Raw genomic sequence first — 13,070 nt, 5'->3', positions numbered from 1 at the left:
ATCATGATTGTTCTTTCTGGCATAGTTACTTGTGGTCTCTAATTGCAGCATGTAAATTTTGAGCATTTTTGGTCAAGGACTTTCTGAGTTATTCACAAAAAGATTTTAATCGGTTAGTGTAGCGCCACCTATGGACGAATTGTGGGCATTCTTTCTGGTATAGTTAGCAGTTGGACCGACCAACCGACCGACCGACAGAGTGATCTATGGAGCTGCAGGTCGCTGCTAAAAAGAGAAAGAATAAAGTATTTTCTGTATTTGAAAATACAAAATACATGTATTTTATTTTGATACATTTATTTGAGGGGTATTTTGTATTTTGTATCAAAATACATTTTGATGTATTTTTGCCCATCTCTGTGTATGAGTCTATACATATACCTTTTAAGAAAGACTAAAATTTGCTTTTTTCAATGAATCCTACACGAAAGCATGTTGTATTGTAAAAACTAAAGTGTTTCTTCCCTCAAAGTTCCAGTCAAATTCTGTTAAGATATCAGACAAAAAATGATGTAATAGCACTAAAACATCGGCTAAATGTAGACATCACTAACAATTTATAGTCAGGTTTTCTTAAAAATATCAGGTTTTCCCAACTCAGACTGTTTTCTGGTGCATAATCCAGATCATATATGACATCATATATGTACAAAATTGTGTTTAGTTTTTTGTTTGGACCACTTCACATCCAAACCAAGCACATAATATTATCTTTACTTACAGCCCAACGTTACACCTTTCCCTACAGACAAACTTGTCTCATTGCTGGTAGAACTTTCTTCCTTCTACTGTTGGGGCAGCATGCCCCATGACTTACTGTCTTGTTTAGCATTTATCTTGTGTTTGGCCCTCTCAACTAGCTGGCGGCTACATCAGAATGAAGCACTGGCAGGCCCCTCTGTGGAACATGTGGAGCACTGAAATGTGTCTGCTGTCAGCGCTAAAATATGTCTCTTCCATTACCGTTGCTCATGTATTCAGCCACCACTGAGGAGCGATTAGCCGTTACACACAAAGTTCTGTGTCTCTCCAGAGTCTACCTACATATTCTATTTCCCTGCCGATCTTGAAGAAACAGTTTGTTTTTATTGGGCTGGAATAACTCCAGTAGAGCCGTGGGGAGATGGTTCTTGCGTCTCAGGGAAGCTATTTTGTGTTTGTTAATGGTATCCCACCTGGCGAGTGAACAGTGGGTAATGATAGCGAGAAAGAGGCTAGACCTGCAGAGAGATGGAGAGCAGAGAAAGAGCGATGATGATAATGATGATGAGGAGGAGGAGGAGGACACACAGCCTTTCTCTCACCGCAAGACTCCTTCCATGACTCCAGCTCTTTCTTCTCTCATTCCTGATGTGAAGAAAAGAAAATCAAAAGGGGAGATGAATTGAAGCCCCACTTTCTGACTGTTGGAGCACTTCTACTCTCCCTTTTACTCTTTTGATTAGCCGAGTTCTGGGCAGACATGGGAGTACACCTTTCATTTTTTAAGCCTTTAAATTGTGTGTAGTTTAATTGAGAATGGGTAAAATGGGCCTCGCTGCATGAGATGGTTTGTTACAAGGACAAACACGCCCTTGATTTGATATTGATTCTTTGTTTTCTGTCTCAAGTGGCTCTAATCATGCTGCATTCTAACATTATATACATGCCTTAATAATAAATACACAAAGAGTTGCATAAAGAGATTGAAATACAGAACAAAGCAAACATACTGGTGTCCTCATTTAAAAGCGTTTTTAAATATTCTTTTGCTACATGTTTTTGTTTTTTTCAAGAATAACTTTTTGTTGAACTATAGGCTGTTGTCTGTTCTTTTAATGTTTGTTAGAATGATGTTTATTCTTTGTCGCCTCAAAATGATTTGTACCTCAGTGACTGCAAGTCTTGGAGCAATCAAATGTGTTTATTTTTACAACAGTTCAACAGTACAACTTTTTCTTTATTTGTCCTGTGTTTCACTCTATAACCACATTTTACAACTCTTTTATATTTAAACTGGATACCTGCAGAATCTTTGTGTTAAAGTTAAAGGGTATCCATGATGTTTTTCAAACTGGACGCCATTTTCCCATATTTTTGTGTCTAAGTGACTCATGGGAACAAAGTTTTTTGAATTGGTTCAGTATTGGCTTAAAATGCTGCAGCTGGCAGCCGCAAAACAGGCTGCAATATAACCGTGCGGGGCATATGTGCACTGTCAGTTTCCCTCCACTAAAAGTGCTTGTTTTTGCCACTGACAGGCTCAGATTGTTATTTTAAGTATCTTCAACTAATGGAAAGGATCCCTACAGGGATTGACCCCTTTGTTAAAAAATAAAGTTCCTTTTTGTTTAACCAGATACTGCCCCGAAATAGCCATCGCCAAACCAACCACACGCAACTGATATAAACAGTAATTTTAGCATCGTAAAACACACTTCATTCAAAGTCAACAGAAACAAAAAACTCAAAAAATGCCGTCTGGTTTTGCTAAAAATAAACCCATAATTCACTCAGTTGAGAAGCTGAGTGAATTAAGAAGAGGAAGTTAGATGTGAAAACATGCTGGCTCTATACACACTAAAAAGACTGCTTATGTAAATAAAGCCTGGTGGGTTTGGTGATGGCAATTTTGGGGCTCTTTCTGGTTAAACAAATCTTCTGTCCTTGAAGGGATGCTTTCCATACATTGTCAGACTCTCAGAATAATAATCAGAGCCTGTCAGTGGCAAAAACGAGCACTGAAAGTGGACGTACATTGGAGGTGCAAACATGCCCCAAATAGTAACATTGCAGTGGGTTTGGCGATGCCGATTTCGGGGCTGTTTCTGGTTAAATAAAATGTTCTATCCTTGTAGGAATGCTTTTTCGTCGTACATTGTCAGACACTTAGAATAATAATCTGAGCCTGTCAGTAGCAAAAACAAGTACTTTAAGTGGACGTACGTTGAAGGTGCGAGCATGCCCTGAATGGTTACATTGCAGTGGGTTTGACAATGGCAATTTGGGGGCTCTTTCTGGTTTAACAAATATCCTGTCCTTGTAGGGATGCTTTCCATACATTGTCAGACACTTAGAATAATAATCCGAGCCTGTCAGTAGCAAAAATGAGCACTGAAAGTGGACGTATATTGAATGTGCGAACATGTCCCAAATAGTTACATTGTAGCCACGTCAGGGCTGCTGGCTGCAGTTCTCTCGCTCAATATTGGACTGATTTACAAAAATAAACTGTTGTTCAAATTCGTCACAAAAACACAGAAAAAAGGGGTCAAGGTTAGAAAATACTGAACTTGGCATTTAATGCCAAAGAGAGACAAAACAGTTAAATGCCATGTCATTAGAACTTAACAAATGTGTTATTAAGTGGCTCTAATGTGTGACAGATTATTCTGGAGGATTTCTGGCATCACTATCATGACAAAACAAACTCTGTCTTTGTCATTTACATGTGCTGTGCTTTTCTCTCCCTTCATAGGAAGATGCCTTCGCCTTTGCCAACCAGGTGGGCTACCCCTGTCTGCTGCGCCCCTCCTATGTTCTCAGGTAAGTTATTTCACATCAGCAGCCTCCAAATGAGGAATGCAGTAGCTGACTCTGACTGTAGAACCTTAATCAATAACAAACACATTTGATTTATTTTGTCTAAAATTGGTATAAACCACAAGGGCAAATAATCTTCACATAATTTGTTTTCTTGTATTCAATTTCTAGCCAATTAAGTGTATTTAGAAACACAGGGGAGAAAACAGTGCCGTCCTGGTTGGCTGAAGCATAAAAGAAAAAAAAAAATCAATTGACTTTCTCATTAACTAATCCACAGACTTACTGCTAACTGAGTAAAGTACAATTTTAGTTGTAATGATTAATGAACTTTATTCAGATTACAGCTCATTTAATTTTGCAGTGACACTTTTCTCCAGCAGATGTCGTGATGAGACCCTGTATTCAGCAGGACTGTGTAACTGAGTAGAAACTTGTGTATTAGGGAGTTTTTGGACTTTTTTTTATGATTTAACATGCAAGCTGTGATGTTGTTTTAAAAGTGCTTCTGTCTCTGCTTGTTAAGCACAGAGTGTCATGCACTAGGCCACATGTAAAACTACCAAATTAAAAAGTAATTTAATTCAGCAAAGGGATATCCACCGGTATTTAAATCTCCCAGGTGATCTTGGAGTAGCCACAATTATACCATTAATAAAATATAGCCTTTATTTATCATACGGAGTTTGTTATTATTTACAACTTCAATTCTTCCACCTGCTGTATAGTGATCTCTGTTGGATACTGTTAATGAGGAAGATGAGCCTCCTCTCCTCTCCTCTCCTCTCCTTTCCACATCAACGTAGCGTGAACTCCCTCTGATCTTTTCCCGTCCCCAAAGCGTTTTCACTCATCCCCTTTGACGTAGCTGTTAATGGTTTTTGAATGTTCTTCTCAGCCTCAGTACATATGCACAAACTTGCACATCTCCACACCATGCACTCTTTGCCTTCAGAGTCATGTGCCTTATTTTTATAACAGTAAAATACACACATAGAAACACACCAAAACTCACAAAGTTTTTTGCTCTGAAATATTTTCATGGCATAACTTAATAGGAAGATTTGTACAGTATAACCTATATCTTTTTTTGCCTATTTTTGTTGGTATGTATTTTGCTGTGACATACCCACACTGCTGTATATGCCTGTGCAATGATATGTACAAGCAATCATATCATTTTCAAACTAGTTTCTAGACTCACCATGTTTCTAAGAGGCCTCCCTATGAGTAAATGGCTTCGAAAATGTCAGTCCATAGCTTAAACATTTGGAAAGTGTCTCATTCCTTTACTGTTTACAAGTGCTGCAAAAGCCCAATGTGAGTGAAATGCAAATGCACAGTAGTTCTGTGGAATTCCTATTGGTGTGAAAGCCAGCCTGCGTGGGTGAGAAATGTCCCCATTCCACTTAAGTAATAAACCCATGCATAAAAATGACCTAGCTGACTTTTATAAAAATCCATCAAGTGAATTTATTGTGATCCCATTGTTTTAGAATTGTCATGTCTGTTGAATTTTCCTTCACCCTGGGGATTTTTTCAGGTGTTGGAAGATGAAATGAAATCGGGATGAGGTGGTGAACAGATGTGTTAGACCACTGGGCCTGTGAATAATATTTGTTGACACAGACCAAAAAGGACTGCATAACATGTGTGCTCCTTTGCTTTTCTTTTTAAAATAGATTGACCACTGGCCGTGAGTTAGGGCAGATGCCATTTACTGCTATTCCAGAATGAAAGCAATGTGATCATCAACAAAAAGACTAACTCAGTCCTGCTCAGGCTTATTTTAGATCCAGTGTTTGATTTGCATCAGCACAATTTCACCTTTGTGAAAAACTCTACAGAGAACAAGTGATAAGTCTTCTTTAAGATAACAGTGTCACACCCACTCTTCACTCAAGTGATTGCCAAAGTCATGACTTTTCACTTTCAACTGTTATAAAAATACACGTGACAATTTTTTGGCAAACAAAGTAAGATGAACAGTGCTACTGTTAAAACTAGAACCATCACTACAGTCACCACCACTACCAATACATCTACTACTGCGACTACTGCGACTACTGGTAATGCTGAATAAAGTAGTAAGAGCTGGGCTGATGGACTGAATAAAAATTTATGCATACTCATTTTATTCGCACAAAAGGCTTTTCATAGAGTGCTGACTCACTTTTTTTTCTCAGGGACCAACACTGGGTGAACATAAAAACTTTTTTTTACTCTTGAAGGAGCTGTATGTCACATTTAGAGCATTAAGTCACATCAATTATATTTGATGACGTGTCTGATAATGTTTCAAATGACATTGCATGCGCAGCGACTTCCGATCCGCCAGAAAATGCGGAAAAATCGTGGGACTTTTAAAAAATTGCAAGCCCCCGCAAATGTTACGGACTTTAGTTGAATTTGCGTTAATTATTGCGATCGCAATTTTCTGCGATTTTCTGGAGGGACTGAGCAGTGAATAGAGGTTACCTCTTAATACACTACACCAGTTTTCAAACTTTTTGGGCCAAAGGCTTACCAAAGGGCAAGCCAATATCACAAGGCACAACTGTATTTATATCTATCTATTTATATCTTCCCATGACATAAGACAATAAAAAAACAAAGAGAGAGAGACAGGTAGCTTTCGTGATACTGTCTATTGACTTTTTTTTTTTTTTTTCAGTTTTCTTTAGGTGGTAGGTCATCTTCGCTGGTGCTTTGTTGTAATTTGCTCTGTACAATAAAGCAAATCCATTGTCCCACTCATGGCTTTCTCCTTCACACTGGCTGCCAATCAGGGCTTTCGATGTGTCACACACTTGTAATTCCCACGCCCAAATGGTGACAAATAGGTTCCCCATGAAGTTTTTTTTAAATTAAATTATCTTAAATTTTACATCAAAATTGACATTGAGGGAATTACATGTATTTATTTTTTATTAAAAGATAAATATAACAAGGCTTTAGCATGACAACTTTTTTCTTGCCTTGGTGCCTTGCCATGAGTAGCAGAGAACAGCAAAATGAGCGAGAAAGTGCAGCTGGCACAGATGTTATGATACTGCTGACTTGAGTGTTGAAACAGTTTCAAATATTCATAATCAATATGTATCTTGAAAACCCTACACACAGTGTGGAAATAATGCACTAACAAATATGTCCCATCATCCCAAGTGCTTGCACTGCACTTCCTTGGTCCTCAGCAATACATTCGTCAAGTGTGAAGTCAGTTGGATGAAAGGTTATTGAGACAATTGACAGACAGACAGAGAATCCTTCCATTTTAGTTAGAAGACATTTCCTCTAAATGACTGGATTCATTTGAAAATTGAGAGAACAGTCATGCAGAAACTAGGTGGCATTCGAGTCAAGGATATGTCTGAATGTAAATGCATATGAATCCTCTATGGCTGGTGCTTGAATGAAGGGTCAGTATTCATTTTGGGGTTGGACATATGTTTGCCTCTGAGCAACAGACAGCTAAAGAATAAAGATCTGACCCAAGCCTGTGGCCTTTCTCTGTCCTGTTTCCCTCAACCCCTCATTTTCAAACAGGAGGATAGCCCAGCTAGCAGTCTAAAATCAAAAACAACAACAACCACAACAAAACTAGCCTAAATCTGTTGTTTTTTAATGACTAAGTTCTGAACTCGTTTTCGAGAGCCCGGAGTGCTTTTCGACCTAAATAGCTGTTCTTCTCTCTCTCCCTCTCTCCTTATTTTGACTGTTTCCAGACCTTGTTCCCGATGGTAATACTGATGCAACGGAGAGATAATGAGTGTTTTGAACGATCATTTGAAGCTTGTATGTTCTCCTGTTTGCTTGCGTCTCTTCCTCTCCTGTGGCCTTTTGTTTTCTCTCCCTCACTCTCTTTTCTCTCCCTCTCCTGCTTGTATCTCGCCAGTGGTTCTGCCATGAACGTTGTGTACGGAGAAGAGGAGATGAAACGCTTCTTGGAGGAGGCCACTCAGGTGTCCCAGGTGAGATCGGTGTTAACTCTGCGTGTGCGTGGCTGCACATGTGAGAGAGACATATTGCCTCCATAAGTCACACCTTGGCTTTTTGTTTTTCACTGGTCCTGAATTGTATTGCTTGAGCATCTTAGGACAAGTGATCAGCCTCTCCATCACACACACACATAGACTCTGACTCTTATTTTGTGTTGCTGTCTCCCTCTGCTTTCAATTAACTGATGCTACCAGCTGTCATGGCTGTCGGCTAGTACTTTGTGTGTATCTCTACTTCACTGAACCCCCAGGTGGCTTTGGGGCACCTGGTCCCTCTTAGGGCCCCTACCTGGGGCTATAAGCATACATACACATGCCCAAATCCCACCTTGAAAGCAGCAAAGTAAGCCTGTTACAGATGGATTAAAAGGTTTACACAGAGTCATAATGAAATATTCTTGCGTCACACTAAAGTGTTTGAGGTATTTGAACAGTGACACATAAATGGGCTGACAAGGTTTCCCACACATTCACTTATTTGTGGCGGACTGCAACTTTATTCACATCTCCTGCCACACAACGATTGTCTATTTTTGGAGCTGGACCGCTCATGAGAAGCGCTGTGGGAATATATATACCATTTCATTATTCAGAGCACCACACTCTCAGAGTGTCCCTGTCCAGTGCAGGGTCCAGAAGTTTGCTTTCACTCACCTCTGCAGCAGCTGCTTTTCTTAACCATCTGATCAACTCTGATTTATGCAACCACAAAATGACTGACTGATCAATTCTTAACCCCACAACTCAAATTCAAACACTCTGAATTTACAGAGGAGACACAGAGAGAGTTTGCTCACCGCCCATCAGCTACTGCCACACATAGATTCTAATTCTGTAGGAAACACTTAAGTTGATTGTGGATAATTTCCATTATTGGAATAATTGTAAATATCATGTCCAGCCAGTGGCACACCGTAGTCAGGATGGGCCCCAGTGCACACTATAATCATGGGCCCTAGTGCCAGATTTTGCGTTAAAACAGCTTCCATATATTTTAGAATTCTATAGTATTGTCACATGACGTTAGAAAACATTAACATACATAACCGATCATCACTGCGAATCTGTATATGACAAAACTACCAAACAAAATAAAATATTAATTAAATTGATTTTTGAATAGTTAATCTATAGTTTATGTAAAATGAACATAATTTTGAGGGCATACATAGCAGATAACAGCATTTGCATTTTAACCTGTGTTCTTCCTTGAACATAGGCGTATTTCTGAAGTGGCAAGTTGAACCACTCGCAGGGGCCTGAGAGAGAACAGGCCCTCCAACCACTCTCTCTATGGCCCCCCACCCCATTGGCCCCAGTGCAACCACACTGCCTGCACTGTCTATATTGACGCCCTTGTGTCCAGCAGTACCCAAGAAACTGCTGGGCAACCAATAATAGAGTCTGCATTTACAGGCTGCATATGCACCAAACTAAAGGAATGCAAAAGATCTCAATCAGCATTTGGCATGTCTCATATTAAAAGATATGTTGCCATTTCCAATAGACAAAAAGTCTGGCTTTGGAAGTCTGTTTGATTGATTTTTATTTTTTCCACTTAAAATCCTCACTTAAAAAAGGTGTGTACCTGTTCTGCGATGCATTAAAAATATTTGTTTCTTGACAAAATGTAAAGTGACTGCAGTATGTTTTAAGCCATTTAAAGAGTTTCAAGCATATTTTGATTATTATCAAGATAATATTGTGATTTGCAGTTATTCTGGCTAGGATGATTGTGACGTGAAATTTGCATTGTCTCATGCTTACAGTGACACATTTGCTTTTGTTGGCTCTGTACTCCAGCACATTGGATCCAGCATGAAACAGTGACCATCAGGTTAAATTGACGATCTTCAGCTTTAATTCACTTGTATCAATTTTTAATCCAAAGTCCTAATTTTAGAACATTGAATGTAATTTGACAAAGTACCATAAACTTGAAAAAGTTATCATAATTAAGATTTGGTGTCAAATCCTTAGCAGTAAATGACCATCTGTTTGAAGTCTATGACCCATAAACATCAGCAGGCGCTTCCCTGGAGATAATTTGCCCAGCCTGTACTGACTGCAACCATCTTCACTTTTTGCTAGTTTTTTTGTTGCCTACAGTCTTGAGTAAGTGAATCACAGGCTGAGGACTCATTTATGCTCAACGTTGAATTAGTATACAAACATGGATGAAGCCTTCTGTCAGTACTCTGCGTTCGTTCAGTTAACATACTTGACTAGCCAAGAACATTTAAATTCTGTATCCCTATTGGGTGCTTTAGCTGAGCAACAAAGATTGTTCTGTGTTAATGTGAACACCCTTAATAAAGTTTACTTTGAGTTTTTGCTTCAGATCCAGTGTGTTGGACCCCAAAGCCAAAGTAACAAGATCATCACTAACATCCTGCAGACTGCAATACACACAAAAGGCAACAACCCTGTTGAGACTGCATTATTTTCCTTTTGATTTATTGATAGAATAACCATCCTGCTGTCTTTCCTTCAGGAGCACCCAGTAGTCATTACCAAGTTCATCCGCGGTGCCAGAGAGGTAGAGGTGGATGCTGTAGCCAAAGGTGGCAAGGTGAGGCATTACTGACATGTTCTGTCTAGTTATATGAGCCTTCTTATTCTCCTTAATGCCACTGTGTTGACGTATTATTACTTTCTGTCTGCAATAATTACTCAAAGCATCAGATGCTTAGTACAAAGTGAGTTATATTTCTAATACTACTTGTTAGGAGAGTATACATTCTCTACATAATGTAACATAATGTTGCACAGTGCAGCAGCCTAGAAAACAACATTATTTGTTGTCCGCTTTTATTCATATTGACACCCTGTTTGACCATATTTTCATTTATAACAGTATGATTGTTATTCATCTCTGTAGCCCGGCATTATTCAGTCCTCTATTATTTTTCAGTTTAAATGGAGAGGTAGGACAGATATTGAGCCCAGTAGATGAATAAAGTGGAAGTAATCTCATTCATCTTCGGTGGAAAGACATTACAGCCCAGACAGATCTGATTGGGAGAATGGAATACATTAAAAACCAAATGCAGCAAAGTGGTGATACTAAATGAATTTTTCTTTTTAAGATTAAATCAGTTTAGGGCATATTGAAATGATTCTTGTTCAACAAACTGTTTTCATATCTGATTGACGTGCACCACAGCATTGTCATTTTCTTTGGTTTTCTTTCTCTAGTATTCTTCTGCTTTGTGTTGCTCCATTATACATGTACTGTACATATACTACCATATTGATCAACTTGATTTATTCCACATAATTATTAGGAAATAATTATTAGAATATAAAACACGAGAATACAGTTTTTGTAATGTTGTAAAAATCAGATTGTATTACATAGGCATGGTATAGTATACTCAAGGGATAATGCCCCCCTAAGTGTCCATTATCAGGAATTATTGGCAGATGAGGAGGCCAGGCCGTTGCCCTGTGGAATGCATTAATTTCGGATTACAGACACCTCCAAGGGCATTATCCTGCTGATACCATGGTCAGTTGCCAAAGAAAAAAAGACCATTCATTTATATTTTCAAGAGCTCAGTAAGGACCACTTTAGTCTAAGAAAACTTTATTTCCATTTGCAGTATTACATTTGTTGGTATGGATCTGTTAAAACTTTATTTCCATTTGCAGTATTACATTTGTTGGTATGGATCTGTTCTGGGGCCTCTCTGCCTCCCTTGGGCCTACGCAAAAAGGGCTCTTCATGGAAAGCCTGAGGTGCAGAGAGTGCACCTCTCTGCCCTTCCAGGTGCAAACAAGGAAAGCCTGAGGCAGAGAGAGCACACCTCCCTGCCCTTCCATGCGCGTACATGGAGAGCCTAAGAGCAGCAGCAAAGACTCCTGAGAACAGAACAGAGCAGCATCAATGACAAACAGAAATGACACTGATAAGTCAGACACAGCATGAAAAGGAGGAGCTGGGGTGGAGGCGGGTGCAAAGCGGCTTGCAGAGGAAGCAGCAACAGTAGGCAGGCCAGAGCAGTTAAGATAGGGCGCCCTGAATGAGATTTGCCAACTGGTTGCATGAAAAGGAATCATCTGACTCCCTTCCATCAATCAGCTGCTCCTTCAGTGGGTTGGGCTGTTTGAGATCAGCTGATATAGGTGGGCTGTGAGCTGAGCTTGACATCGTGTCCTGCCTGAGCTAACGCTATGCTAAATTTTTGCAATTAGAAACTCAGTTTTTTCACAAGCCGTAACTCGATTTCCCTGGTAACACCTCAGGGTTTGACTAATACCTGGAACAATCATTTATATCCCATAAGGTTCTTATGCAATGGAAACATGGTTTGCTACTCTGGTAACTCAAATGAAGCTCAGATACAACTTGGCATCGGGAGATTTTTTTAAGTCTGATCAGCTCCCACAACCCTTTGGCTCAGCTATGAGCCAGACATGGAATGTTACTGTCAGCCTAAAGTTGAATAGTGACTGGGATGTGAGACGATAACTTCTGGGATTCAAAGTATCAGTAAGTTCAGACAGGCAGTTTACTCTTTGCAGTTTGTGTGTTATTTGCCATCCTGTTGTCTTCAGCCCACGAGGTGCCTGTAACACTGACTGTAATCAGTGTTGTACATAAACTGCAAACAGAGACTTGACTGAGAACTTTTCTTGACAGTGGAAGGTTGTTTTAAAATTTTAAGTTTCCTCATACTCACCTTAAATCTCTTTGTTTCACAAGAGAATGTATGAGCAGCATTTTGTTACATAACAACCAGTATGGCAACCAATCATGGTCCAGTGTGCAACTTACATAAATATGATGTGGAAACTTGAAACCTCCAGTTGACCAACACTGAGAATGGACTTTTCAGTGAAGTAGGAGGTATCTCGTGGCCAGCAATTACACTTTCTAAATAACAATATTTGCATATTTATAGATTCTGGTTTTATCAGTAAGAGTGGATGTAATTTTAAGACATTTTGATAAGGTAATTGATTTTTTTTGGTGGGAATACCATCAGACATTAATGATGATTGTCTGGAAGGAATCTTCAAATTAGTCTGCATACGCTTTTGTCACATATGCTATTGAAGACATATTCTGTTTCTTTCTGTGGGGAAATTGGTAGGAGAAATAGTTGTATGGAAATATAGGGAGGACACTGAAAAAGTAAATTGCAAAATTACATTTTAACCTGATTCCCGAGACACACGGAACGTCACGGACTGCTGCTTCCTGTACGTTAAAGTTTTGCATTAACAGTCCCTTAACAGTAAGTTGGTTTTGAAAACTAATGCAACTGCATAATTGTTAGCATTGTAAGTTGCATTCTGCGACAGAGCCACCTAGGTACTTGTCCTGAACGCCCTGTCGGTTTTTCTATTGTTTAGGCTGTGGGAGTCATTTCAAGGGTGTCAGTTGGAACGTGGGCAATCCAGTTGTATGGTAGATTTTCTCTCTCTACTTTCCCTGAATACAGCCCCTTCTTTATCTTCAGTATCACATTAACAAGCTGTCCATTCATTGAATACCAAACAGGCCTCATTATTCCTGGCCAGACTGTGAGTGTGTGTAAGTGT

The 13,070-nt window shown here is 39.3% G+C and overlaps 1 protein-coding gene across 1 annotated transcript in view; it reads left to right on the top strand.

The window, feature by feature from the left end:
- The window catches only part of cps1 (carbamoyl-phosphate synthase 1, mitochondrial), a 90,053-nt gene that overhangs the window by 49,784 nt on the left and 27,199 nt on the right, over positions 1-13,070 (top strand). The window contains exons 27-29 of the mRNA XM_050048798.1: positions 3,458-3,525; positions 7,418-7,493; positions 10,015-10,092. Coding sequence (XP_049904755.1) covers positions 3,458-3,525; positions 7,418-7,493; positions 10,015-10,092 — 222 coding nt within the window. The remainder of the gene's footprint in view (positions 1-3,457; positions 3,526-7,417; positions 7,494-10,014; positions 10,093-13,070) is intronic.

Source organism: Epinephelus moara, chromosome 7 (assembly GCF_006386435.1).
Source record: "Epinephelus moara isolate mb chromosome 7, YSFRI_EMoa_1.0, whole genome shotgun sequence".
Classification (NCBI taxonomy): domain Eukaryota; kingdom Metazoa; phylum Chordata; class Actinopteri; order Perciformes; family Serranidae; genus Epinephelus; species Epinephelus moara.
This window is presented reverse-complemented; position numbering and strand designations above follow the sequence as displayed.